The sequence below is a fragment of the Plecotus auritus genome, assembly GCF_963455305.1.
Source record: "Plecotus auritus genome assembly, chromosome: 6".
Classification (NCBI taxonomy): Eukaryota; Metazoa; Chordata; class Mammalia; order Chiroptera; family Vespertilionidae; genus Plecotus; species Plecotus auritus.
Window position 1 is genome coordinate 153469556 of NC_137773.1, and position 27509 is coordinate 153497064.

General features: G+C 43.4%; 2 protein-coding genes across 5 annotated transcripts in view; both read right to left on the bottom strand.

Annotated features, from left to right (window-relative positions):
* COLQ (collagen like tail subunit of asymmetric acetylcholinesterase) overlaps window positions 1-2206 on the bottom strand; it is a 56858-nt gene extending 54652 nt beyond the window's left edge. The window contains exon 1 of the mRNA XM_080673709.1: window positions 2010-2206. Coding sequence (XP_080529835.1) covers window positions 2010-2115 — 106 coding nt within the window. The 5' untranslated portion in view covers window positions 2116-2206. The remainder of the gene's footprint in view (window positions 1-2009) is intronic.
* Window positions 2207-16078: 13872 nt separating this feature from the next.
* HACL1 (2-hydroxyacyl-CoA lyase 1) overlaps window positions 16079-27509 on the bottom strand; it is a 44843-nt gene continuing 33412 nt past the window's right edge. For 2 of the 4 annotated variants that reach the window (XM_080673701.1, XM_080673704.1), the window contains exon 17: window positions 25354-25516. In XM_080673701.1, coding sequence (XP_080529827.1) covers window positions 25484-25516 — 33 coding nt within the window. In that variant the 3' untranslated portion in view covers window positions 25354-25483. Of the gene's footprint in view, window positions 16203-23304; window positions 23368-25353; window positions 25517-27509 lie in introns of those variants that run through there. The other 2 variants (XM_080673702.1, XM_080673703.1) reach the window with 2 other exon arrangements.

Genomic DNA, 27509 nt, shown 5'->3' on the forward strand with positions numbered 1-27509 from the left:
TATTGGAAGAAAGGTATTTCTTCTCCACTTTCTCCCCCGCCTTAGGCTCTTCTGTGATCAAAACTCCTGCTCAGTGACCCCTCCTCCCAGGTCCCAAATCTTCCTGGAATCTATTTCCCATTTCTTCCTCTTGTCTTTTCAAGCACAAAGGTGGTAAAAGCTCCCACAGTTGCTAATTTCTCAACACTCCTTGTTGATTCTCTTAACCCTGCCCACAACCTCTGAAACTGGTCCCTTCAAGTATTTTCATCAGAACCATAGACTTGCTTCTTTTTCCTGGTGTTGCCCTGACTGGTACAATCTGTACCAAGGTCAGGGCTCTTTCTAGGACAAGGAGTTCAAAGAAAATCAGAGGTTCTTTTCTCTCTAACTTTCAGAACTTGTACTATCTAAATTAAGTGTTACAAAATGATGGCATACCTCAATCTATAGATGAGTTTTATTCCTTCATTCATTCATCCAGTCACCAAATATTTATTGAGCACCTACTATGCTCCAGGCACTATTCTGACCCTGGGGAAATGATGTTAATGTACAAGGCAGACAGTGTCCCTGCCCACATAGTGCTTACCGCCTAAGGCTAACTATCTCCCAGAAGTCAGACAGCCCACCAGGGCAAGGCTAGAACCAGAGGACTGTTTCCTTAAGTCCTGAGCCGTCAGCAGATTCTCAAAGGAATTTATGGCCCAAACAAGGTTAAGAACCATCTATCCAGCATCTCCCTTAAATAGTGGAATAAAGACTCTCACTCCCAGAAGAAGCTTGGTGCTGTCAACTTGAATTTGGGGGGAGCATGTTGGCACACTTGTGGTGGCACAACCAACCACCTTTCCTTCCCCCTCCCTGCCCCCATATTCTCCACAAATCCCTACCCCTCCTTCAGTTCCTCACACCTCTATAATTAGCCCCACGCCCTTCTGAGCCCTTCCCTCAGGGCCCACAGACGCTGGCAGCACATCATGTTGATGAACTGTTTTTATGAATGGACAGGGGTTGGGGACTGAATTCTGAGCTGTGCCTTCTCTGCGTTTCTAGCAAAGACAGTGAGAGCAAAATTTCTGCCTCAAAGTATATATGAGATTCATGTTGGAGCATGTGACTGACTGCCATTTCTAGGGAGAGCCGTGGGTGACTGAGGCAAACTGAGGGAGGCTCTGAGGAGACAGGCAGCAAAGCCTGGGGTCTGTCTGCCTCCCTCAAGCCCTCTGAAAATACTTGTTTGCCCAGAATGGTTGAAATAGGCTATGCCAGTAACCCAATACTCCCGCTGCTCTGGGTCAGACAGGACAAGGGCAACAGAAAAGGTTGCCACGCTGGCAAGGAAAGCCCTCTTGCCTTCGCCTCCCAGCACTGCACCGAGCAGACACCCAGCTTCAGGCCTGGCTCTCTCTCTGGAACACCTTCGCCTTTCCCCAGAAAGCCCCCTTCTCCCAGCTGCCTCATCTGAGGCTGAAGAGAAGGCCCACCCCAGGGAGAAAGGACAACAGGAAATCAGACAGGGCTGGAGAAATGGAAGGCCTAATCCCGAGGCTGCATGGGGGCCCCTTACCACCCCAGAGAATCAACAGGACTCCTTTCCCCTCTTGTGGAATGGTCCTGGCAATCGGCAACACTGCCCGAGCTGGGACAGTGGCATGTTCGTTCCACATCATTCCCTTTGAGTCAAGCCCCCTTCAGAAGGGCTCAGGGATGTATTTATAGAAACGTCTGGGACTCACTTCTCTTTCACTTGCACTTCTTGCCATCTCTTTTAAGCTCCCCACAATCCCCTATCAAAATGAAATTGTGTGGCAAAGGGGGGTAAGAAGTGAGGGAAGGCAGAAACAACTTTGGAACAAGGACAGAGGGCCTTCCAAGAAGTGACAGAGAGCTTCTAGGGTGGTCGACTCCCTTCCAACCTCCCTCCAGCAAGAGTAGACTAAGAAAAATATCAGGACATGTTGCAAATCAATCTTCCTTCCTCCCCCTGCTACAAATAGGTGGAAGAGAGGGACGTGGTCATCATTTACCTGCTGAAATTGGGAGGACACTGTTGACGAAAGTAGGCTGAGACACGACAAAGCGGAAGAAAAGCTGAAGATAAATTCCCAAAGTTGTTGGATTCAGGACAACCATGCTGGCTGGGGTCTGGAAAGTGTCAAGTTCTCAGCAGCCTTGCCTCCAGAGTGCCGTGGAGCCTTGCTGATCTGTTTTTGTCTTCCCCACTGCTGTTCGCCTCTCTCTCTCTCTCCCTCTCTCTCCTTTTCTCCCTCTCTCCCTCAGCCTCTCTCTTTTCCCTGTGCCTTTACCAAGAAAGAATGCCAACCATTTCCCATTAAACCTTCTCTATACTACTCAGGGTTATATTTATCTCAAGCACTGGATCAAATGCTCACATTAAAATTAAGATGTCAGAATTTTCTCTTTTGGAGACGAGGTAAGTGGCTATTGAAGAGGTGATGAAAAGGCAGCCAAGTCTTGATGCTCACTAGAAGCAGTCCTCAAAGGCAGATAGATTTTCTAATTGATTACCCACCGACAGGCATCTACCTCTTGGAATGGAGGTGCCCTGCAGCATCACAGAATGGGCTCTTCTGATTCAAGCTGAATTTCCATGAACACAAATCCTTCTGCTGTCAGTCTGTGACATTTTTACACACTGGGTGACACATGTAAAGTTGACCTTGGATTTTTTTGCTTAATCATCCAATAAAAAGTACAGGCAAGGGGTGTTACATTTTGCAAAACAGCTTTCTCCATGAATAATGTTTATTCTCTCTCCATCCCATGTAAAGCAAAATAAATGAAAAAGTCAATGGATTGGAAAGTGAATGATTATTTATCAAACTATATTGGAAGGCAACCAACCAAATATGAGAAGATATTCACAAACAATCTATATATATAAAAAGCCAGCGACCGGAATGCCAGAACGACCAGTCGCTATGACGCCCACTGTGGCCAGCGAACCAGTCCAATTGGGGGGTGGGGCTGGCTGGCCAAACTCCTGCAGCCCCTACCCTCAGCCGGCCCTGCCCTCAATGGGCCCCCACAACCCTGATCTGCACGCGGCCTCCCGCTCCCCGGCTGGCCCCACCCCTAATCCCCCCTACCTCAATAGGGGGCGGGGTCAGCCGGCCAACCTCCTGCAGCCCCTCCCCCCACCTGGCCCCACCCCAGATAGGCCTCCCCACACCAATCAGGGCCAGGGCTTGGCTGGCCAACTGCCTGCAGCCCCTCCCCCAGCAGCTGACCCCCTATCGGTCCCCCCCCACCCCATTCAGGGGCAGGGCCGGCAAGCCCACTGCCCAAAGCCCCTCCCCACAGCCGGCCCTGCCCCAAATCGCCACCCCTCCCCCAATCAGGGGCAGGGCCACTGGCCAATTGCCCACAGCCCCTACCCCCAGCTGGCCCGGCCCTGATCGCCCGATCGGGTTGGGCCAGCTGGCCAACTTCCCGCCATCTCCTCCTCCTGACAGGCCCAGCCCTGATCCACCACGATTGGGGCCAGGCTGGCAGGACCCCACCCATGCATGAATTCATCCACTGGGCCTCTAGTACCTTGATAAGGAGCTAATATCCAAAATATATAAAGAACGCAGACAACTCAACAACAAAAAAACAATCTAATTAAAAATGAGTAGAGGACCTAAACAGACACTTTTCCCAAGAAGACAAACAAATGTCCAACAGATATATGTAAAGATGCTCAACTTCACTAGTTATAACAAAATGCAAATCAAAACCACAAGAAGATATCACCTCATACCTGTTAGAATGACTATTATCAATAAGACAAGAAATAAGTGTTGGAGAAGATCTGGAGAAAAAGGAACCCTCACACACTGATGATGAGAATTACAGCCACTGTGGAAAACAGTATGAGCAATTTCTCAAAACTTTAAGACTAGAGTTACCATATGACCCAGCAATCTCTCTTCTGGATATCTACTCCAAAATTTTGAAAACATTCATTGCAGCATTATTCATGGTAGCCAAGACATGGAAAAACCTAAGAGTCCTTCAATGGATGACTGGATAAAAAAGATGTGGTACACATATACAATGGAATATTACACAGTCATAAAAAGGGTGAAATCCTGCCATTTGCAACAACATGGATTAATTTTGAAAGTATCATGTTAAATACATCAGATGGAAAAGGAAAAGAACCGTATGATTTCACTCATATATGGGATATAAAACAGAAAGCAGCAAATGAAGAAACAAAACAAACAAATACACATAGATACAGACTAGACTTTGGGTGGTGAGCACACATGCAATATACGGATGATGTATTATAGAATTGTACACCTGAAACATATGTAATGTTATTAATCAATGTTACCCCATTAACTTTAATTTTAAAAAAACTGTATTTGGAGAAATAGCATCATTGCCTTGATCTTTGGCTAGACAAAATCCTCCAAATAAAAAGTATTGCATCCTTAAATGAATACCTCTTATGAGTTTATAAAGCCTGTTACAGAGATCTTTAGATTACTAAATAATAATCCAGAATTGTCCATTTTGCTTTAATTTAATACTAGTAAGTCCTAGTGCCTCATGGGACTTAATTCAGAAATGGTTTGGTATTTATGGAGTCTGGGGGAAGGTAGAGCTGGGTAAAGGCATACTATAAGGTGACACTCCACAGCTCTAGCACCAGATGGGCTTGACCCCAGCTCTGCTGTGACAGTGAACAAATCATTAGATCTCGCTAAGCTTCAGTTTTCCCATCATAAAATAGAGACATGTTCCTTTTAAAGGTTTGTTGGAAAGGTTAAATAAGGTAACATGAGATGAATCATATATGAATTCAAATTTCTGTATAGAGATAGCAAAAAATGAAACCCAGGGAACCATGGTAGATGGGGTGCAAAGATGGTCAGCAAAATCCTCTCCCATCCCTGTATGCATATGCCACTCTTCCCAACAAGAGGTGGAATCTATTTCCTGTCCTGTTGAATCTGAACTGGCCTTATGACTGACTTTGTCTAACAGAATTTGACTAAGGTGGCACTGTGCTCTTAACAGGCCTGCTGGCTTCTGCGTTTGCCTTTTCTCAGAAGCCAACTGTTACATAAAAAAGTCTGGACTATTGATTAGGCCATAGAGTGTAGGGGAGCGGCCAACCTCCAGATATCTGGCCTTCTCAGATGAGGCACTAAACTAGAGACCTCATTCAGGTCTCCAGATGATGGTAGTCACAGAAGTGACCCCAGGTGAGACCAGCTGAAGAACTGTCCAAATGAACCCAGCCCAGATTCATGAGCAAATAGAATGGCTGTTGTCTCTGCCTTCAGTATCCTGAAGCCACTAGGTTGTAGGATAATTTGTTATGCAACAACTAGAGGCCCATGCACCAGTGGGGTCCCTTGGCCTGGCCTGCAACATCGGGCTGAAACCAGCTCTCTTACATCCCCTGAGGGGTCCCAGATTGGAAGAGGGCACAGGCCAGGCCAAGGGACCCCAGTGGTGCATGATCGGGGCCGGGGAGGGACATGAGAGGTTGGCCAGCCAGGGAGGGACTGCAGGAGGGCTCCAGGGCATGTCTGGCCCATCTTGCTCAGTCCCAATTGGCTGGACCCCAGCAACAAGCTAACCTACCAGTCAGAGTGTCTGCCCCCTGGTGGTTAGTGCACGTCATAGTGACCGGTCGACTGGTTGACTATCTGCCCCCTGGTTGTCAGTGCAGGCCACAGCAAGCAGTTGAGCAGCCTTAGCATATCATTAGCATATTAAGCTTTGATTGGTTGAACGGACACCCGGACGACCACTTAGCATATAAGGCTTTTATTATATAGGATGGCACAAAGTTGGCACAGATTATATCAATACTAGAGGCCCAGTGAATGAAAATTCTTGCACTGGAGGGGGGTCCCGCAGCCTGACCTGCCCTCTCTCACAGTCCAGAAGCCCTCAGAGGCGGGAGGTGACCCGGCGATCAGGGGAAGGTGATGCCCCATCACACTTCTGCTGCTGCAACTGCTGGCAGCGCAAGCCTTGGTCAGCCCTGGTTACCTGAGCCTCAGGTGGCCCTGGGCGGCTGGGGGGCTGAGGGGCCTGGGCACTGCCATCTTGTGGCTGTGGGTGCCACCATCTTTGAGGGCAGGGCAGTCAATTAGCATATTCCCTCCTTATTAGCCGTGGGCACCACCATCTTTGCAATGGCGTGAGGGTCAATTAGCATATTCCCTCTTTATTAGATAGGATTGTCCTGCTTGTGACACCTGCTGGTATTGTTTTTGAACTGCTTCTACACCATTTTGTGTTGGTATTTAACCTGTGTTAACGTCCCTGACGATGGGGGACTGTTCCATAGCTCTGTGTATCCCCATGGCACCAGGACAGTCCCTGTCACCTAATAATAGATCCTCAACAATGTTAGATCAAGTTGACCAAATCATAACACTGTAGGATGAGAAGAAAGTATGAAAAGTGGCATAACTTTATGCTGCAGTTACACTGAGCAACTTGCACTCCTAGCACTCCTTTGTGTCTTTGCATATGCAGCTGGCTGGTACAGGCCTGGTACAAGGGAGGACTTTGGTGAGTATAGTGAGAGAGTGAGGGTCTGTGGACTGACAGCAGCCCGGAGTTAGGCCTGCATACAGGAGACTGAACGTACATATTCAGGCCACTAGGGGGCAAGTCACTGCTGATTAAAGTTATTACAGGAACCTCTACCCTTAGGGGAGGCTACAGCACAGAGGTATTTATAAACCCCCAATACTTTTTAAACAAATGGGCTTTTTTTTTTTTTTTTTTTTGGTAAATTTCCATTTCCCGTCTACCATGTATTTTATGAGCCAATTTCTTCTGAGCTTACCCTAACTGACCAAGACAGAAATTATCATCTTTTCTTCAAACCCTCTTGGAAGGGCTCTGAATCTTGCATGATCTAATAACACAGGCTATTAGATTTTTCCAGAAGGAAATCATTTTAGATTTGTAAAAAACTTACACCAATAAATCCAATAAAAGTTAAAGCCTTCCTTCTCAGGCCTTGTAGGTGGGAAACTATATTGAAGAACAACCTGGGGATACCCATCAACACTTAACATGAACATGCGATTTCAATCAGAAATTCTACGGCAATACTCATTTAACTGCCCAGTGTATTAGGTGTAAGGATGTTCATGACAGCCTCAACTTTGAAACAGCCTAATTCTCTATGAATATGAGATTAGCTGTGTAAATCAGCAAACCTCCATTCAATCAAACATTATACAGTCATGACAAAGAATAAGTAGTCTCTGCAACAAATAATACTGTAAATATTGGTCTTCCATATGCAAAACAAACAAAAATGAACCTTAACCCTTATCTTGCCCCATACTTAAAAATTAGCTCAAAGTAGATCATATACCTAGATGTAAGAGCTAAAACTATTAAACTTCTAGAAGAAAACAGGACAAAAACCTTAGTGACCTTGAATTAGGCAGAGATTTCTCCTCTTAAATTAAAAACTTGTAAACAAAAATTGTATATATCTAAGGTGTACATCATGATATTTTGATATAATTATACATTGTGAAATGATTACAGCAGTCAAGCTGATTACTGAAACAAGTAACATGGATGAATTGCAATGCATTATGCTGAGGCCAACATAAAAGGCTACATACTATATAATTCCATTTATATGGCATTCTGGAAAAGGCAAACTACAGGAATGGAGAACAGATCAATAGTTACCAGGGGTTAGGGTTATAAGAAGAGATTTGACTGCAAAGGGAACTTTTGATGGTGATGAAAGTGTTCTTATCTTGATTGGAGTGGTTGTCCACTTTGTCAAAACTCATCAAACTGTATTTTTAAAAAGGGCAAATTTTATTTTATGTAAATTTTCCCTCAATATATTTGACTTTTAAAAAATGAGAAAAAGATATTTCACATTTATGCACTGACATGGAAGGTTTCCATGAAATACTGAGTGAAATTGAAACATATAAGCAAACAAGCAAATCTATTTTATCTATTATTTACATGTTCACAGAGAAAGCTAGATGTACACTACACGCTTGGAGATGGAAGTATGTGCAATGAGAGAAGGGGAAAACTACACACATTTGTATTAATGGAAATTTTTACAATGAACATTATTTAACTTGTAATTTAAAAATAAAAGCATTTTTAAAAATCAAATCAATTCTTGGCAACCTTAGGAATAAAGAAGAAGGCAAAAAGGGAAAAAGACTTCTTTCCTACATGTCTGAGGTCCAACAAGCCAACATGCTGAGAGGAGCAGACAGACCATTTGGGTTGGTCTTGGCAGAGAACAGAGCTCTGAGCCTGGTCTTTCTGGTCCAGAATTAACCATGATTTAGTTACTCTGAAGTCCTGGCTACCTCGAGCTGGCAGCTGCATCAGCAGGAGGGAGACAAAACTGGGCAGCTGAGAAGCCCTGGGAAAGCCCCTCCATAGCTCCCTGCGCCTTGGCAACTCAAGCTTCAATCAGAGCCAGAATGATGGAGCCTCGAATGTAAAGGAGAGATCGCCAGAGAACCAGGAGAACTAATAAGTCTAATGAGACTCGTGAGACTCACCCAAGCATGAAGCCTGCAGTTCCATCTCCAGGGCACGCAGCTTGGTTGTCCTCACTCTTTCAGGGAAGAGATTGGCACTGGGCTGGCCTTGAGCCACCTGGATGAAATCACAATAGCAACAATAACTTACCCAATACAATGTTTCCCAAACTTTGAGAGGTCCACCCATTCTAAGAGGTACCCCCTTTTTTAAAAAGCAGAGAATTGGGAACTGCTGCCTATTTTATGTAAATTATATTGGAAATTTACAATATATATCAGCATACCAAAGCCTCTGGGAAATCCTGCAGTAAAGAAACCCACCTAGGGCGGGCTGGAAGGCATCAGTGGGGGATAAAAGGGGACATATGTAATACCTTCAACAATAAAAAATTATTAAAATAAATACATTAATTAAATAATAATAGATAAAAAAGAAACCCATTTACTTTGCTTTTATCCCTAAAAATATTTAACCCCTAAAACCATTTTAAATTCCTATTATTTATTACTCCTTTTTTTCTTATCCATGTCTTATACAATAAATCTGTTAGTGGTATACTAAATAAATAAATATTATGTAGGGCTTTATTTTTCATAAAATCCTTTTTTTAAAAATTGTGTTCACAAGGGAGGCAGTGGGACTAGACTTATAATTCCCATTTACAGATGAGAAAACTGAGGTTCTGGGGATAGAGGCAGAGATTCATGTAATTTGTCTGGCAGGTGGAGGAACTGCTGGCAAGACTGAACCTGAACCTCTGTGCTGCCTAATGACACATTGAGCCGGATGTAAGCTCCCAGGCCTCAGGGCTAGATTGGCTCCCCAAGGAGACATCAATCAACCTTTACCTGAACCCAGACTCAGAAATGCTGTGAGTTCAAGAATCCGTTAGCTCCGAAATGCAAAACCACATTTTTGGGAGGGAGACAGGAAAGTCATAGCTTTTATGACAGGAAGTCAGGGAGGGCTGGAGACCTCAGAGGAGATCCCAACATGGTTTATGACAACTGAGGATCGATGGGAAACATCCTGAGCAAAGCCAGTTTCCTGATGTATTTCAAGAATCATAGAAATAAATGAACTCAAAATAATTGTTAAGCCACCAAGGGGCATAACAAATCTTCGCCCCACTCTTATAGGAGGAGTGGTAGGTTTGCTCCATATTTCCCCTAGGGTAAACCCTAGAAAACTTAATTGACAATCACTTCATTCTCTTCTAACCAGTCCAAATGCATGTTCCTAGCTTACTGTTTACTTACCATGTGTTCACTGCAAAATTTTATTTTTATATGTTTATTGGCAGAAGGTTACTACTCCCATCCCCATTAACTTCCCCCTACCTCAACCAAATGCCCCGTCCCATCACCCTCACCACCATTCCACCTGGAGAGAATGGGCCCTCTTGCATTCCAAGAGATTGGATGGGATGAGGAAGACCCACTTCATTATTTGATTTGACCCAAGGTAAAGACAAAGCATCACTTTCAAAGCTTGGATCTAGTCTCTCTAGAGGTAAAGGTGGAGATCAAGGGACTGTGGCAGTGTGGTTTGGCAAGGCTCCTAGTACAGGCTCATTCCCAACACTGATAGGCTAATGGTGACCAGGACTCTGAATTAAAGGGTGAAAAAGGTCACTGCCCTTGCCAAGCATATTTATGCATGCTTCTGTCCTACTGTGGGAAGATCTTGGCCAATATGAGCAATAATCAGGAGCTGCTGAAAAGCATTTTAGAATCACAGAGGAAAACATACACAGGCACTGCAGCCCCATGCTGCTTTGGGGGTCCGTGTTTACATGAGACCCTGTAATTCCTGTAACCAGGTTCTCCCATCCTGCAGCTGTGGTGGAGAAAACTATGCAAATCCAGAGCCCCAGTACGTCCTGTACTTAACTCCTTAAAGTCTTAAAGTATGTTAAAAATACTCAGCCATAGGGAGAGGGCTATCTGCAAGGCTAAAATATATTCCCATACAATCTGGGATAAAGGGAACAGGTGATTTTTTTTTTTTTAAAGAACTAGAGAGATAAAAATTTCCCATTCCGTTATCATGGATTATGTGATTACCTGTTTCCTTATATACAGTTACTGAATGTAACTGCGATGTTTTAAAAACACACACATGTCCTCAGTAGGTGAACGAGACTAACCTGGAGAAGATGGAAACATAAAAAGAATGACTCAGGAAAATAAGAGAGAGATCAGAGGACTCAATCATTCATTATTAATTCGTTCATTCAGCAAATACTGAGTTTCTTCTGGGCTCCAAGCAAAATCTTGAGTTGGGGAATTCAGTGTGAAGTGAATGTACAAATTTCCTTGCCTTCAGGAATTTACATTCTAGTGGGGGGGGGGGGCGGGTCTCACATCAGATGAGAAGCATACAGTCCAGTGGCAGTCAACATAAAGCAGAACAATGGAGAGATCTTATTAATCAGGAGAGCTCCCTGAAGGGAGGTAAGAGGTAAGAGATGAAGAAGGTAAGGGATGAGTTTTGACTGTAGTTCTCAGAAGGGAATCACAGAAGAGGCTAAGGCAAATCTGACATTAAGGGATGAAAATACTGACACCAGCCACTGTTCTTTAAACACCTATTATGCTTATACTTGTTATTTCTCAAAAGCCTCACCAGCACCTCTGTGAGGTAGGTGTTCCAGCCTTGGGCAAACTACGGCCCGCGGGCCGGATCCGGCTATTCTATCCAGTTCTCTTGCTCTCCCCTCCGCTCCTTTACTTTGAATTTATATTAGTTCACACAAACACTCCATCCATGCTTTTGTTCCGGCCCTCCAGTCCAGTTTAAGAACCCATTGTGGCCCTCGAGTCAAAAAGTTTGCCCACCCCTGTATACCCATGTTACAGATGAAGACATAGAGGCTGACAAAGGCAGTTTATGTAATCTTACCAAGGCCACAGAGCTAGTGCACAAGGCTGACCACATACTCAGAAGCCTGTGTCTTTTGTAACACACTACCCAGCCCTAGGTCCAGACACATAAGGAACAGAGAAGCAGGTGAGGAAACCAGTCCCAGTAAGAATGATCGTGGTCCTTTGGGGGCCAGTGGCAGGGCTGCTTGGGCAGAGAGTCCTCAGAGGAGAACAGAAAGAGCTGAGTTAAGATCAATTATTATACGTACATGTATCTCATCTGTCCTGAGGAGGGCGGGACAAAGGCCACCTGGGGAAGTGGCCCCTAGAAAGCCTCCTGACCATGTACACAGGAGGAAGACAGGTGGCCCTGGCCACAGAACTGATCTTTAGAGTGACCCTGCCCACAAGCAAAATGACCTTGTGAATGTCCTGGATTCTGACGAATTAGACCAATAACTCCTTGAAGGCAGGGGGACATGGACTTAGAAGAGGATGGCCCAGGGTAGAAGTGTAGGGAGAGGAGTCCCCTCTTCCAACAGTATGGATGTGATATACCCCTTCTAAAATGCTTTATCTAATGCCTGGCCACCTGATAGGAGAAATCGAAACTATTCAAAAATAATAATGAATTACATTTGTGCATATGTATATGTATTAATATAACTGTAGCTCTAGTCTATGCTTTCAACCTTGCAATATAGTTATTTAGATACATGTCATATTTTTCTGAGTAGATTATTAAGTCTTTGAGTATAAGACCCATGACTGCTTCATCTCTTTATTCCATCAAATATCAACTCTGATACATAGTAGGCCTTCAATAAGTGTTGAATGAATTAATTGGTTTGTATGGTACATGCAAAACAGATGAACTACACTGCGATGTATCCAAAACCTTAAGAGTAATTCAGCCTGGGTCAAGATTCCCTTTGCAAAGTCTCAGAGCAGAGTTGCCTCTTGCCAAGTCAACCATAAGTCTGCAGCTGCAGAGGCCTTAGCTTTAAAGGAAATGATACATGTAAGGCACCTTGCATGAAGTCGAGCCTGTAAACGTGAGGTTGCAGAATCCCCTGTGTGAGCTGGTGGCTGGGTGAGTGTCTTGGCACCCACCTGTCTCCCCCAGGATCTCTTTACCACATGTCAGACACTTCCTACATCAGGCATGCCTTCTGGTCTGGCCCTCAACCCTCATAAAGGGTCAGGAAAAAGCTAGCTTTGTCCAGGAGTCCATACAATCACGGTGTGCCTTTGACAGACTGCCTGTTGCCCACTGGGGCCCTGGCCACAGCCGGCATTTAGCTTGGCCACCATTCTTCCACACCTCGGCACAGGTCTGGGCTATCAGTGTAAACTCAGGAAGAGGCACATTCATTTGAGCCAAACTGAATTAGCCAGGCCAGTTGGCGGCCGGAAAGTCACGTGCTACTTTCCCAAACCAAACAGAAATTATTTTTAGATTATTTACTGTTTGGTATTATCCATGCCACAGCTCCCTCCCATTAGGGCACATCAGAGAAAATAGACTGCAGCCAATTAATGGATATTTCACAAGTCATTTGTCAGTACTGGGCCTTCCTGTTGTCATTTGTAAAAAGACGACAGGAATGTGTGTACACAGAAGGACCATATGAGGACACAACAAAATGACCATCTGCAAGCCAAGGAGAGAGGCCTCAGAGGAAACCAAATCTATGGATACCTTGGTCTTTGTCTCCTAGCCTCCAGAACTGTGAGAAAATAATTTGTTGTTTAAGCCACCCACTCAGTAGTGTTTTGTTATGGCAGCCCTAGCCAATGAACACACTGGGTTAATGCATTTTCCAGACAGCGTGTGGAGAATTACAGTGTGTAATTAAGGGTACAGGGTATGTCACTACTTTCTCTCTGAAGACTATTTTTCAGGGTTGTTGGTATTACATATTCTGAAGCCAGGGCTGGGCAGAGGACTTGGACTAAATCAATACCCCTCCCCACTAGTGACCCTAACTATACACACATCACTGTGGGATCAAAGAGGGAGGAAAGGAGGTCACCTTCTGCTGACTCACCTAAAGGAGCTTGTTCTGAGATTTTGAAGGTGAAGACTACAGAGTGTAAACCAAAATTTCCAAAGAGGTGCAGAAAAGGAGAGACTTCATTCAGGTGAAACAGTTCCTTAGGCAGTTTCCTGTGGAAAGCAAAAGTGCACTCCACTGAGACAAAGGGGAAGCTGTCATTTATAAAGTTCCTGCCCAGGTTCCTGATTGGTTCAATTTTATGCAAATAAGGTGTCCAAATTCTAACAATGCTGATTGCTCTGAATCATGCAGTTCTGATTGGTGATTACAGAGCGGTTCTGATTAGTTGGCATTGATGCAAATGAGGATATAATTGTGCAGTCCTGATTGGAGAGGGCAGGTCTTAGTTCATTGGTCAAAAGACAAAACCAGGGCTTCCCTTCAGTGGTTGACTAAGATGGCTTAAACAAGCAGGGCATGTGTGGGAAGCCAAGAGTTCACACTGAAGTTTTTCCCAGTATGCACAGTACGTGAGGAGCCCCTGTGAGCAAATGGCTACTAGGTTCATATTATTAATAAAATGTGGGCCTTGGTTTGACCATGGGGAGTCTATCTCATCAGATAAATTCCTTCATGGGGTTCACATCAAGTGAATCTTTATTTTCAGAGTCCACCAAGGAACAGATTTCTCAATATGTTTGCCTTCATCATTGGTCTCAGTGCCAGGAAGGAAGACAGTTGAGGCAACAAATAATTAGCATTCCAACTAGCCCAAATTCATTGGCCAAGAAGTCACCTTTCATTGGCACAGTGCTCACTTGGAAATGGTAGGGACTCTTTTCCCATCTTGTTATATCCTTGGGGAATACATTCAAACCCTGCAGCCTCAGGAACTCCTTGTAGGGAAATGTACTTGTCATCTTTTGCTCCTCCTGAAAGAAGAAAGCAGGTAAACGACATACTGATTATGATTGGTGTGTGCCTGCAATCACAAGTATCATTTTGCATTGTTCTGGAAGTACTAGCCAATGTCTCTAGGTAAGAGAATGGAAGAATTGTTTCAAAGAACTCATTAAAGGTATGGAATTAATATACAAAATAAGCAACATTACCTACATATTAATATAGTAAAAGATAACCTATATAATAGCCACAAAACAGACTGTCTAAAAACATAGTTAACAAAATTTTGTTGGGTCAATATGATGAGAACTCCACTAAGGTACAGAAGAAAACACTTTTAAAAATTCACATATCTTATTCTTGAATAGAAACATTTTAAGATCCAATTCTCCAAATATTTATTTAATATTTATATTATTTAATATTAATTTAAAGCCATTGTGTATTTACCATGTGTTTTTGTTTTCTATAATTCTAATGCTTCTATAATTCTAATGCTGACTCTAGAGGGGCTGTCCCTCCCAAATTAGATAATTCTTAGAGAACACAAACAACTCTCCTTTTTTAAAAAAATATTTTTATTGATTTCAGAGAGGAAGGGAGAGGGAGAGAGAGATAGAAACATCAATGATGAGAGAGAATCATTGATCGGCTGCCTCCTGCACGCCCCCTACTGGGGATCGAGCCTACAACCCAAGCATGTGCCCTTGGCGGAAATCGAACCTGGGACCCTTCAGTCTGCAGGCTGACCCTCTATCCACTGAGCGAAACCAGTCAGGGCAAACAACTCTCCTTTTATATGCAAACTAACCAGTCCATAATCCCAACCTCCCTCTTCCCATTATCACCCTGCCCTAATCACCCCAGGGCCACATTCACACAATCAGGGGCAGCCCCTACGACCAAGGGGAATTATTTAATCTAGCCAGTCCTAAACGTATTTACCCTTCCTCTCTTCTTTCTTCCCAAGGAAACCACAGTAAGGCCTTAGCCCATTTCCTCTCTGCCTGAGACCAATCTGGGTGTTTTCTCCTGTGGCCCTCTATGGTATGGCATTCTCCTCAGGAACTGTAAGAAACTTTCTTTTCAAGGGCAATTGTCTCCAGAGCTGTTGGCCTTACTGAACTTCAAGTTTTCTGTTAGTACACTATGTTTTAAAACACAGCCCAATAAAGATAACTGATTTATGTGCTACTAAATGCAACCTGGAAAAATAATCAAGTGAAGATAACCATTAAAATTCTGGAAAAGAATAATGTAGAGCCCTGGCCGGTTTGGCTCAGTGGATAGAGTGTCGGCCTGCGAACTGGAGAGTCCCAGGTTCGATTCCAGTCAAGTCCAGATTGCGGGCTCGATCCCCAGTGGGGACTTGCAGGTGGCAGCCAATTCATCATTCTCTCTCATCATGGATGTTTCTATCTCTCTCTCCTTCTTCCTTCCTCCCTGAAATCAATAAAAATATATTTAAAAAAAAAAAGAATAATGTAGATAGGGTGATGGGGAGAGGAGATACATGGAGTGGCTGAGAGAGGGTGGGGAGGCAGGGATGGCTCTGAGTTAGAAAATAGTTTCATGAATGTAGTGGGTATAAATTGCAGTCTACAGCAATCAAGTGTGAAAGAAATATTTTTAGTAATTCAACTTAATTTTTATTTTGGCCTACATCTTGCCAGAGTGGAAACAAAATTCACTCATGTCATGTTTCTCCCCCCTCCTCCCGCCCTCCTTCCTCCCCATACACACACTTCTCTAAGTACTGCTGGGTTTACCTAATACCCAGGTATCCAGGATGGGCTTTTGATGCTTGTTGGCTCATCTACTCATCCATCCACCCTACATCCTTGTTTGAAGTGTTTGCTGCAGCTTTTGAGCTAGTCATGCACCGCATAAGGACCTTTGGGTAGTCTCATCTTACCTAATAAAAGAGAAACATGCAAATTAGCCATCACTCTACTACGCCCACAGCCAATCAGAGTGAATATGCAAATTAACCCAACAAAGATGGAGGTTAATTTGCATATGCAGGTGCAGAGCGGTGTGAAGACAGCTATGAGGGGAATGGGGGTGGCAGAGGGAGCTACTGGAGTGGTGCTCCAGACAGAAGCGAGGACGTGCCGGCTCCCTCCCTGGCGGCCAGGGACCAGGGACTTGCTGGCTCCCAGGCGGCCAGGGAGCGGGGACTTGCCAGCTCCCGGGCGACTGGGAGTGAAGCCAGGGGCCTATACTTGCACAAATATTGTGCAATGGGCCTCTAGTTTATATATATACTAGAGGCCCGGTGCACGAAATTCGTGCACGGGGGTGTGTGTCCCTCAGCCCAGCCTGCACCCTCTCCAATCTGGGACCCCTTGAGGGATTTCTGACTGCCCTCTCACAATCCAGGACTGCTGGCTCTCAACTGCTCGCCTGCCTGCCTTCCTGATTGCCCCTAATCGCTTCTGCCTGCCAGCCTGATCACCCCCTAACCACTCCCCTGCCAGCCTGATTGATGCCTAACTGCTCCCCTGCCAGCCTGTTTTCCCCTAACTGCCCTCCCCTGCAGGCCTGTTTTCCCCTAACTGCCCTCCCCTGCAGGCCTGGTCACTCCTAACTGCTCTCGCCTGAAGGCCTGGTCACCCCTAGCTGCCCTCCCCTGCAGGCCTGGTCCCCCCCCAACGGCTCTCCCCTGCAGGCCTGGGTCCCCCCCAGCTGCCCTTCCCTGCAGGCCTGGTCCCCCCCAACTTCCCTCCTCTGCCAGCCTGGTCACCCTTAACTGCCCTCCCCTGCTGGCTATCTTGTGGCGGCCATCTTGTGTTCACATGGGGGCAGTCATCTTTGACCACATGGGGGCAGCCATCTTGTGTGTTGGAGTGACGGTCAATTTGCATATTATTCTTTTATTAGCTAGGAAAAGTCTAAGCAGCCAAACAACCGGTTGCTATGACACACACTGACCACCAGGGGCCAAACGCTCAATGCAGGAGCTGCTCCCTGGTGGTCAGTGTGCTCCCCCAGCAGGAGCACTGCTCAGCTGACTGATGGGTGCCAGATGTCGGGCTCATGGCTGGCAAGTGCAGCTGCAGCAGTGCGAGCCTCTCCCACCTCCGTGGCAGCGCTACCGAGCAGCGAGCAGCAGCAGTGGCAGGCACAGTGGGGCTGGGATGGGATGAGCAGGAGCAGTGTGGTACTCTGCCCAGGCTCGGGCTCCTCCCTAGCTGCCTGCCACCTCACACACTAACACATCCCCCGAGGGGTCCCAGATTGTGAGAGGGTGCAGGCCAGGCTGAGGGACCCCACCAGTGCATGAATCCGTGCAACGAGCCTTTAGTAAGATTATAATGCAACTGAAAATTTCTATTGCCTAGTTATGTTGTAGCTATGGTAAATTCATAGTGCACTGTGTTACTGTTTTGCGCTGGTCTTAAGTCATATGGATAATAATGCTATCTGCTAGAAATGCCTGGAGGCCCGGAGGGACACTCACCTGGGCCCCAATGAGCTTCCCACAGACCAAAGTTACAACTGGACCGACCCTATATGGTTCTTATTACGATTGCAAGACACCCTTCAGCAATAACCATTAGGAAACTTTGAAGAAAAGAGTTTATTATCCGAGAGAGAAACCAAGATGGCGGCATAGGTAAACACCTAAACTGCTGCTTCGCACAACAATTTCAAAACTACAACTAAAAGACAGAACGGACACCATCCAGAACCACAGGAAAGCTGGCTGAGTGAAAATTCTACAACTAGAAGGAAAGAGAAAAACTCACAGAGAATTGGAGGTACGGCAAAGGGTCTTTGTGCGCGCAGAGAGGAAGGGCGGCTGAGAGCCTGGCTGACTTTCTCTGGTGGAAGGGGGAAGGAAGCCCCTGACCGCACTGAACCCCAGTTCTGACTGCACTGAACCCCAGTTCTGGGCGAGCCCCTGGGGACCCACGCTCTTACGGGGGGAGTCTGGACTCTCGGGCGGAGACTTGGGAGCCGGGGAAGGCGGAGGACTGAAAGTGCGCGCGCGCCAGTGCGCACAAAGGCTGCGGAGGTTGCCATAGGCTTTCCCTAGTGGAAGGGAGTCAGAGGCTCCTGAATGCACTGAGCCCCAGTTCTGACTGCAGTGAACCCCCGTTCCAGGCGAGCCCCTGGGGACCCACGCTCTTGTGGGGGGAGTCTGGACTCTCGAGCGGAGACTCGGGAGCCGGGAAGGCAGAGGTCTGAAGGCACGCACGTGCGCGCAAGGGCAAGGCTGACGGGAAGCCAAGACTGAGACTCCACCCCATCCAAGCTGAGCACAGAGGCTATTGCAATTTGGCAAGTCTAATCCTATAAGGCTGTCTCCAGCACCGAACTTCTCCCAGCATAGACACAGCTGATCCTTACAGCCAACTGGCCTGGAGGTCAATTCTTCCCAGTGATACCAACAACAATCAAGACTTAATTACAACAAGGCTGTACACACAGTCCACAAAGGGGTGCACCAAGAGTGTCCACCTCAGGTTAACTGGGGAGGCAGACCCACTGGGCCATATTGGAAACCTAGCACACAAATCTACCTTACCAACTCAGGGAAGCAGTGAAAATGTGGCGTCAAAGAATCAGATCACAAACGAAAGAAATGGAGGAAAACAAATGACTGGATATAGAATTCAAAACCACGGTTATAAGGCTTTTTAAGAATATCCTAGAAAAGGCCGATAAATATAACGAGACCCTCGAAAATATGAAAAAGGACCAACTAGAAATTAAACATACACTGACTGAAATAAAAAATATTATACAGAGACCCAAAAACAGATAAGAGGAACACAAAAATCAAGTCAAAGAATTGAATTACAAAGAAGCAAAAATCACTCAACCGAAAAAGCAAAAAGCAAAAAAAAAAATCCAAAAAGTTGAAGATAATGTAAGAAGACTCTGGGACAACTTCAAGCGTACCAACATCAGAATTATGGGGGTGCCAGAAGAAGAGAGAGAGCAAGATACTGAAAACCTATTGGAAGAAATAATGACAGAAAACTTCCCCCACCTGGTGAAAGAAATAGACTTACAAGTCCAGGAAGCCCACAGAACCCCAAACAAAAGGAATCCAAAGAGGACCACACCAAGACACATCATCATTAAAATGCCAAGAGCAAAAGACAAAGAGAGACTATTAAAAGCAGCAAGAGAAAAACAGTTAATTACCTACAAGGGAGCACCCATACGACTGTCAGCTGACTTTTCAACAGAAACTATGCAGGCCAGACGGGAGTGGCAAGAAATTTTCAATGTGATGAATAGCAAGAACCTACAACCAAGATTACTCTACCCAGCAAAGCTATCATTCAGAATTGAAGGGCAGATAAAGAGTTTCACAGACAAGAAAAAGCTAAAGGAGTTCATCACCACCAAACCAGTATTATATGAAATGCTGAAAGGTATTCTTAAAGAAGAGGAAAAGAAAAAAGTAAAGAGAAAAAATATGAACAACAAATACATATCTATCAACAAGTGAACCTAAAAATCAAGTGAATTAAAAACCTGAGGGACAGAATAATCTGGTGAATATAATAGAATCAGGGGCATAGAAAGGGAGTGGACTGACAATTCTCAGGGGGAAAGGGGTATGGGGGGTTCATGAAGAGACTGGACAAAAATCATACACCTATGGATGAGGACAGTGTGGGGGAGGTAAGGGCAGAAGGTGGGGTGGGAAATGGGTGGAGGGGAGCTATGGGGGGAAAAAGGAGAAATAATTGTAATAATCTGAATAAAGATTTATTTAAAAAAAAAAAAGAGTTTATTATCCATAGGCCCTGGAGCTACAAGGCAAGTCACAGGGTAGAGAGTGAGTACATGCAGGGGCCTGAGGTGCTGTTTTTATTGGGGGAGAGTGGTGGCCTAGGGTTTCACAGGATCACTTTTTATTGGTGAATTTAAAACAAGGAACAAAATCAACCAAGATATCTAAAACAAAGAAGCCTCAGTGTGGGAAGGTGGCCTGGCTCTATCAAGTGTGTGGTGGTCAATGTGTTTATATACCTTCTTTGAAGCAGATGTCTCTTTGAAATGAATGCCTCAGCAATCAAAGCTTAAGTTGGACACTTGCGTTACAAAAAACAAAAGCCCACAGGGTTTACACTACAATTACTCACATGTTGGTGCTGATGCTGGTGTAAATGAAACCTTATTAGTTGACTATACCATCTTGGTTTGTGTAAGTGCACTCTATGATGTTCACACAATAACGAAATCATCCAACAAGACATTTCTCAGAATGTACGGCTGTATAACCCCCTCCTGAGTCAGCTGCCCTGCAAGAAAATGTCTGTGATGTTTATGCTGTTATATGCCATGAGGAAGTGGATTCTTCAGGGGCAAACTCAGAGGAGCTTGCCAAACAGGATCAAGAGGACACAGGCCCTAGGAGATGAAGGGTGGGTGGCATCTGGGTAACAGGCACTCAGTCGAGTTGGGGAGGGAGATGGGAATTCAATTCACCACAAATATCGTGAGTAGTGATAGAGGCATACACGGGGAGGGAGGACAGCTTAGTAGAAGAAGTGACCTTTGAGCTGGATCTTGAAAGATAGGCTGATTCCATCGTAAAAAATGGGTGGGAGTGCACAGAGCACTGCAGTGAAAACAGCGCGAGCAAAGCTCAGGCTAAGGTGAAACCAGGACTGATTTCCTGAGCCCACCTTGACCGGTGGAGTGATGAGGCAATTCCCAGGAGCATGCTGGGGCCAGGGAATGAGCCCCGGAAAGAACCACACAGCTGCAGATTAAGTACTTGCAGAGCTGGACAGAAGAAAGCATGGATGATGCCATCTCTGTAGACATTTGCAGGTCTGAGTCAAAATTTCATGTGTTCCCGTCAAACTTTGAAACTGGAGAGCCAGGATTTCTAGATGTCTTTCTCTGCTCCCTAATTGGAGGAGGGGTAACCAGACAATCTGCATTCACTGACCAGCTAGCCCCTTTCATGGAAGAAAAGGCCTTGGAGGGGAGGGGAGGTCCAAGACAATCCAGTGAAAACCAGAGGTGTAGGCAGTCCTGCCTGTCAGATTGAATCCACGGTGTACTTTTATTTGTACCTTATCTACAGGAAGAATACATAGGATCTTCAATTTCCATTATCCACATTAGTCCATTTTCAGATTAGTAGTAGCAAATGCAACCAGAAAACACTAGATGATTCAGACTTCATCTGTCTACATTTCACTCTCCACAGTCAGCAGTTTTATCAGGGTTCCTCAGTCATAATTCCCATCTGGACTTTAACTGATACCCAACTTTCTTAATACAGTCATCAATTCTATCCTAGTCATTCCAAATTTGCATTTATTTACTGTTCCACTGCCTACCTAAGTGTCTGGAAAACAGTAAAGAAACAGAAATACTTTTGGTTTTAATACCATTTTCACTTTTTTTCAGTGTTCAATATTCCTATTATTTCTGTAACAGATTTGAAACTTTTTTTCGTAAGGAAAATATCCTCACTTCACATAAGCTGAGCTACTTCAAAGGTACATGTGTGAAATAACCATAGAAAATATCTACTACTTCCAACCATCATGAATTCTCATTCAACTATTATTTAGTGAACCCCTGCAGACCAGGTGGCTCTATTAGGAAGTGAAAACAGAGCCTGTTTTTTTTTTTTTTTTTTTTTTTTTTTTTTTTTTTTTTTTTAGGAAATGACTAATCTTCTTAGAGAAGTAAGACCCACTTACTTGAAAAGTGAAACCACACAGCTAAACAGGATGTAATTCCAGCCAGTACTCTCCTCTTCTCTAAGATCACATCTTCCTAAAACACAGCGGCATTTACTGAATGCCTTCCATGGGCCAGGTATTAGGCTAGGAGCTTCTGGATAGCTTTTTGAGTCCCCAAACAACCCCATGAAATATGAAAGATTTTATAAAGAATATTAGTAGAGAAACTAACCATTCCCACCCTAGTTTTCCTAAATCAAGAGAACAGCCATAATCTTTCAAAGTTCAGTTTTTATGAGTCACTTGAGTATCAACATACTAGAATCACATAAGAGTATTTATTATTATAATAGGGGGTGTAAAATGTTTTATCCAAGTGAGTTTTGACTATCAACCAACAGATTCATTTTAGAGGGGCTCATTCAATATCTTATCTAAAGAAAAATTCCTATAAGGAGACTAATTTTGAGATCACTTTTACCAAATAAGCATTCAATAGACTTGTCATCAAAGTGCTACTGGACTAATCTGGTCTTTATATGCCCAGGCTGACCTCTGCAGGACAGTATAACCTGCCAACGTATTTATTTTTCTCTTGAGAAAATATGGCTAGGGAAAGAGCATTTCCCCCAAATTATATTTAGTATTTAGATTCATATAGTTCAATTTACTAATACTCATCAAGCCCTCCACACTACCTTACAGCAAAATCTTATATTGCACTCGGTTGCCAGAGGCAAATGACCATGGGCAGAGGAGGATATTGATGAGGTTACATGAGCTTCCCACTCTCAATGGTCCTTTGGATATTCTCTGTGCTCTTATGCAGCTCAGGCTCTCTGGTGCATATCTTAGAAGTACATTAAGAGTCCCTGCCTACTGGGCCCGATTTCAGGGTTGTCAGGTAAAACCACAGATCCCTGCAAGTATCTCCTAGGTGCACATCACAAAGCTACAGTCCATCACTTTGTAGAGGTCACTTATGCCCCTAACTAGCCAATGGAAAGTCTGATAAGAATGGTATAAACAAGCTGAACTTTAAAGTCTTATGCTCCAATTCATATAAAATTGCAGAAAATAAACAAGAATGCCCCTGAAAATAAGTGATTCTTTTCCATTTCTCATACTGTTTCAAAATACAGGCATATCCTGGAGACATCCAGGTTCCGTCCCAGACCACTACAATAAAGCGAGTCACACAAGTTTTTTTGTTTCCCAGTGCATATAAAAGTTATGTTTATACTATATTGTAGTCTAGTAAGTGTGCAACTGCATTATGTCTAACAAAAAAAATCAATGTACATACCTCAACTTAAAAATATTTTCAGTGCTAAAAATACTAACCATCATCTGAGCTTTCAGCAAGTTGTAATCTTTTTGCTAGTGGAAGGTCTTAAAATGCAGTATCTGCGAAGCACAATAAAGCAAAGCACAATAAAACGAGGTATGCCTGCAATGTCTGTTTCTGATAATAAAAATTACAAAATTATTTTTATTTCCAACTTTTATAAAAGAAGGAAAAAATGAAAAAATAAAAATTTCCTATAATCCAATCACTGAGTTATTGTAAAATTTAGGTTTATTTTGTGCCCATCTTTTCTCTCTGTGTATATGTGTGCTCGAGTACAGGTGTGCATCTGACTTGAACCCATCAATTTTGTAGCTTGCCTTTTTCACGTAATAGTATCCTCTGATTGTTTTTCCATCCATTAGTAAATATTCTTTAACACAATTTTATTTTATAATGTTAACAGATCATAATGCATGCAACCAATGTCTTATTATTAAACACTGGGGCTGTTATGAAATAAAACTATGCTGAATGACTATATATCCTATCTAATAAAAGGGTAATATGCAAATTAACCATCACTCCATTACAAAGATGCGGCACCCATAGCCACAAGATGGCAGTTCCCAGTCCTCTTAGCCCCACCAGAGTCCCCCAGTCCCGGGGGGGTGGGGAGGGTGTCCGCTGAGAGCGGGCAGCATGAGCAGCATGGCAGAATGCTTGCTTCGTCACCACAGCAACGAGGCAAGCATTCCACCCCAGCCGTGGAGGGCCTCTGGGCAGTGGGCACGGAGCGGCTGAGGGTGGGGGGGGGGGGTGCGGGGGATGCTTGCGTTGTTGCCCTGGCGACGAGGCAAGCATTCTGCACCTGGCCGCGGATGGGCCTCTGGGCTGTGGAGAGCCTTTGGGCAGCGGGCGCGGAGCAGCCAGACCCCGCAGAGAGCTACTGACACGAGGATTCATGCACAGGGCTACTAATATATATAACTATTTGACCAAATATTTTATTATTTTCTTAGGATACATTCCCTAGATAAGCTTACTGGGTCAAAGTTATGGGGTCTGAACATTTTTAAAATTCCAAAACAGGCACTTCTAGAACTACTCTGTAGAAATATTGTACCAATTTCAGCTTCCACCACAGCATAGCAGTACCCATTTCACTTCACCTTCATCCACACTAAGAATTATAATGTAAAAAGAGCTGTACTGCCCTGGCCAGTGTGGCTCAGTTGGTTGGAGCATTGTCCCATACACCGAAAGGTCACGGGTTCCATTCCAAATCAGGGCACATATCCAGGTTGTGGAGTCAATCTCTGGTTGGGTGTGTATGGGAGGCAACCGATTGATGTTTCTCTCTCACACTGATGCTTCTCTCACTCTCTCCCCCTCTCACTTCCTCTCTCAAATCAGTAAAACATATTCTCAGGTGAGGATTTTTTTTTCTTAAAAAAGTGCTTTGCCAAATGGATAGGCAAAAATAGGGTTTCTCAGTCTAACATATTCATATTTATTCATAATAATCATACTTTTATTGACCATTTGTATTTTCTTCTGTTGATTATACATTCATGCCCTTCATTCATTTTTCTTCTAGTGCATTAGTATTTTTCTTATTTATAGGAGTTCTTTATATATTAAGGCTGTTGACTCTGTTGGCCTTGATGTGGTACACATAAACAAACGTTGCTAATCCAAATATACCCTGAAATTATTAGTTTTGGTGTGGTATGACTTCTCTGGCTCAATAAATTATTTCCAGAAAAAAGAAAACAAAATAAAACCACAACCCAAAAAGTATGGAATAAGCCCCATTAAATTGTGGGGAGACTAAGGTACATAGTGGTCAACAAATAAACAATGAAGAAGAAATAGCCTGTGTACTATAGCCTGATTGCTTTTTTCTTCAAAAATGTATTTAAAAGATAAATGACTTTAAGAATGCATTTATTAAAAGAATACTGTGTTAACTCAATGGTTAAGCAAGTTACATTGCTATTATTTAATAAAACTCTTTCTCTTCTTTCATCTGTAAATGGTTATTTCTGTGGTTGAATACTGGTAATTTTTTTCTGTTTTTAATCAATTACTTTATTATATAATATCATTTAAAAATATTTTTTATTTATTTTTGTATAGAAATTTTAACATTATAGTTATTTTGCTGTGGGGGGAAAAATTCTATCTTATAGGAAAGACAAAGCTCCTGAAGACCACTTATGGCATCTTTATTTACATATTAGAACGGGTCAGCCAGTGAAAATCCTAGAAAAAGAAAAGACAACAAACATTCAGTTGAAAGAAATAATTGTCTCAAACTATATTGTCAGTGTTTTGTCTGCTCTAGAATCTAAAAGTCCCATTATAACTACAAGTACCACAATGGTAAATAAGATTTGTCTTTGCTACCCTTTACCTCTTTGCACACAATATGCCACAATTGCCTAATCCTCACAGCTTCCAACTACACGGTAACATTTATTTGTGATTTACCCAAAAAGGAGCTAAAAAAAAAAAAATCCATAGTGAACCTTTCTGTCTTGTCCTACAAAACAACCTAAAATGACTTTCTGGATCCCCTCCCATTAAAAGAGTCTAAAAGAAACAGAAGTACACTTAAAAGAAGTGAGGAGATGGAAGGAGACCCAAAGAAGGTCAAGTTCCCAGGTCTAAGAGCAACCTGTGTAAGAAAAGCAACGCACGAAAGCCTTCCCCAGGACTAATATACCATTCTATACTGGTGTCTTGGACACAGTTGACTGTGGATTAGGTCCTTCTGGTATTACAGCAGAAGCAGTCAGCCTACACTGAGAATCAATGACAAATAGCGAATGGACACACAATCCTGAAAATCAAAGCTTGGAAACTAATCTGTATGGAATTCTACTAGAATAAGGATAATGTCAAAGACACAGATGCAAGTAATGGAAGAATAATCCTCATGGAATTATATAAAAATAAAAACAGATTGTTCCAGGAATACCCCCCCAAAATTAATAGACAACTATTAACAATATAGAACAATGATAACAATATAAAAGTTACGGGAATGGCTTTGGGGCCATATTTAAGTAAAATAAGGATTGCTTGAACACAAACACTATGATAACATGACAGCTGATCTGATAACCATGTTGGCTACACCTACAAGTGACTAATGGGTGGTTAGCATATACAGAGTGGATATGCTGGACAAAGAGATGATTCACATTCCATGCAGCTCAGAGCCAGACAGTGCAAGATTTCACCACATTACTTAGATGGTGCACAATTTAAAACTTACAAATTGTTTATTTCTGAAATTTTCTATTTACGGTATTACTTTCAGATCACAGCTGAACATGGGTAACTAAAACCATGGAAAGCAAAATTTTGGCTCAGGGTAATGTACTAACTTTGGGCTTTGTCCTTTTTTTTTCTAGTTCCAAGCTTTCTCTTTTTTCCTGAGGTAGGCATTTATTGCTGTGAACTTCCCTCAGAAGTACTTTTTCTGCATCCCATAAGTTTTGGTATGTTGTGTTTTCATTTTCACTTGTCTTAGGGTATTTTAAAATTTCTCTTCTGATTTCTTCTTTGACCCATTAGTTGTTCAGTAGCATGTTGTTTAGTCTCCACAAACTTGGAGACTAGTTTTCTTCTTGTAATTGATTTGTAGTTTCATAGCATTGTGGTTGGAAAAGATGCTTGGTATGACTTCAATCTTCTTAAATTTATGAAGACTTCTTTTGTGACCTAAGATATGATCTTTCCTAGAGAATGTCCCATATGCACTCGGAATGTCCCATATGCACTTGTTGCTTTTGGATTAAGCATTCTAAATGTATCTGTTAAGTCCATCTGGTCTAACATGTCTTTTAAAGTCATGTTTCCTTATTGATTTTCCGTCTGGATGATCTATCCACTGATCTAAGTGGGGTACTAAAGTTCCCTATTATTGTATTGCCGTCTATTTCTCCCTTTAGGTTTGTTAATATTTGCTTCATATATTTAGGTTCTCCTATATTGGATGCATAAATATTTACAAATGATATATCCTATTGTTGGACTTGCCCCTTTAACATTATGTAATGTCTTCGTCTTTTTTTTTTTTTTTTAATCCTCAATCAAGGATATTTTTCCATTGATTTTTAGAGAGGGAAAGACAGAGAGAAACATCAATGTGAGAGAAACACATCGACTGGTTGCCTCCAGCCCGCACCCTGACCAGGGCTTAGGCTGGGGAGGAGCCTGCAACATTGGTACATGCCCTTGACCGGAA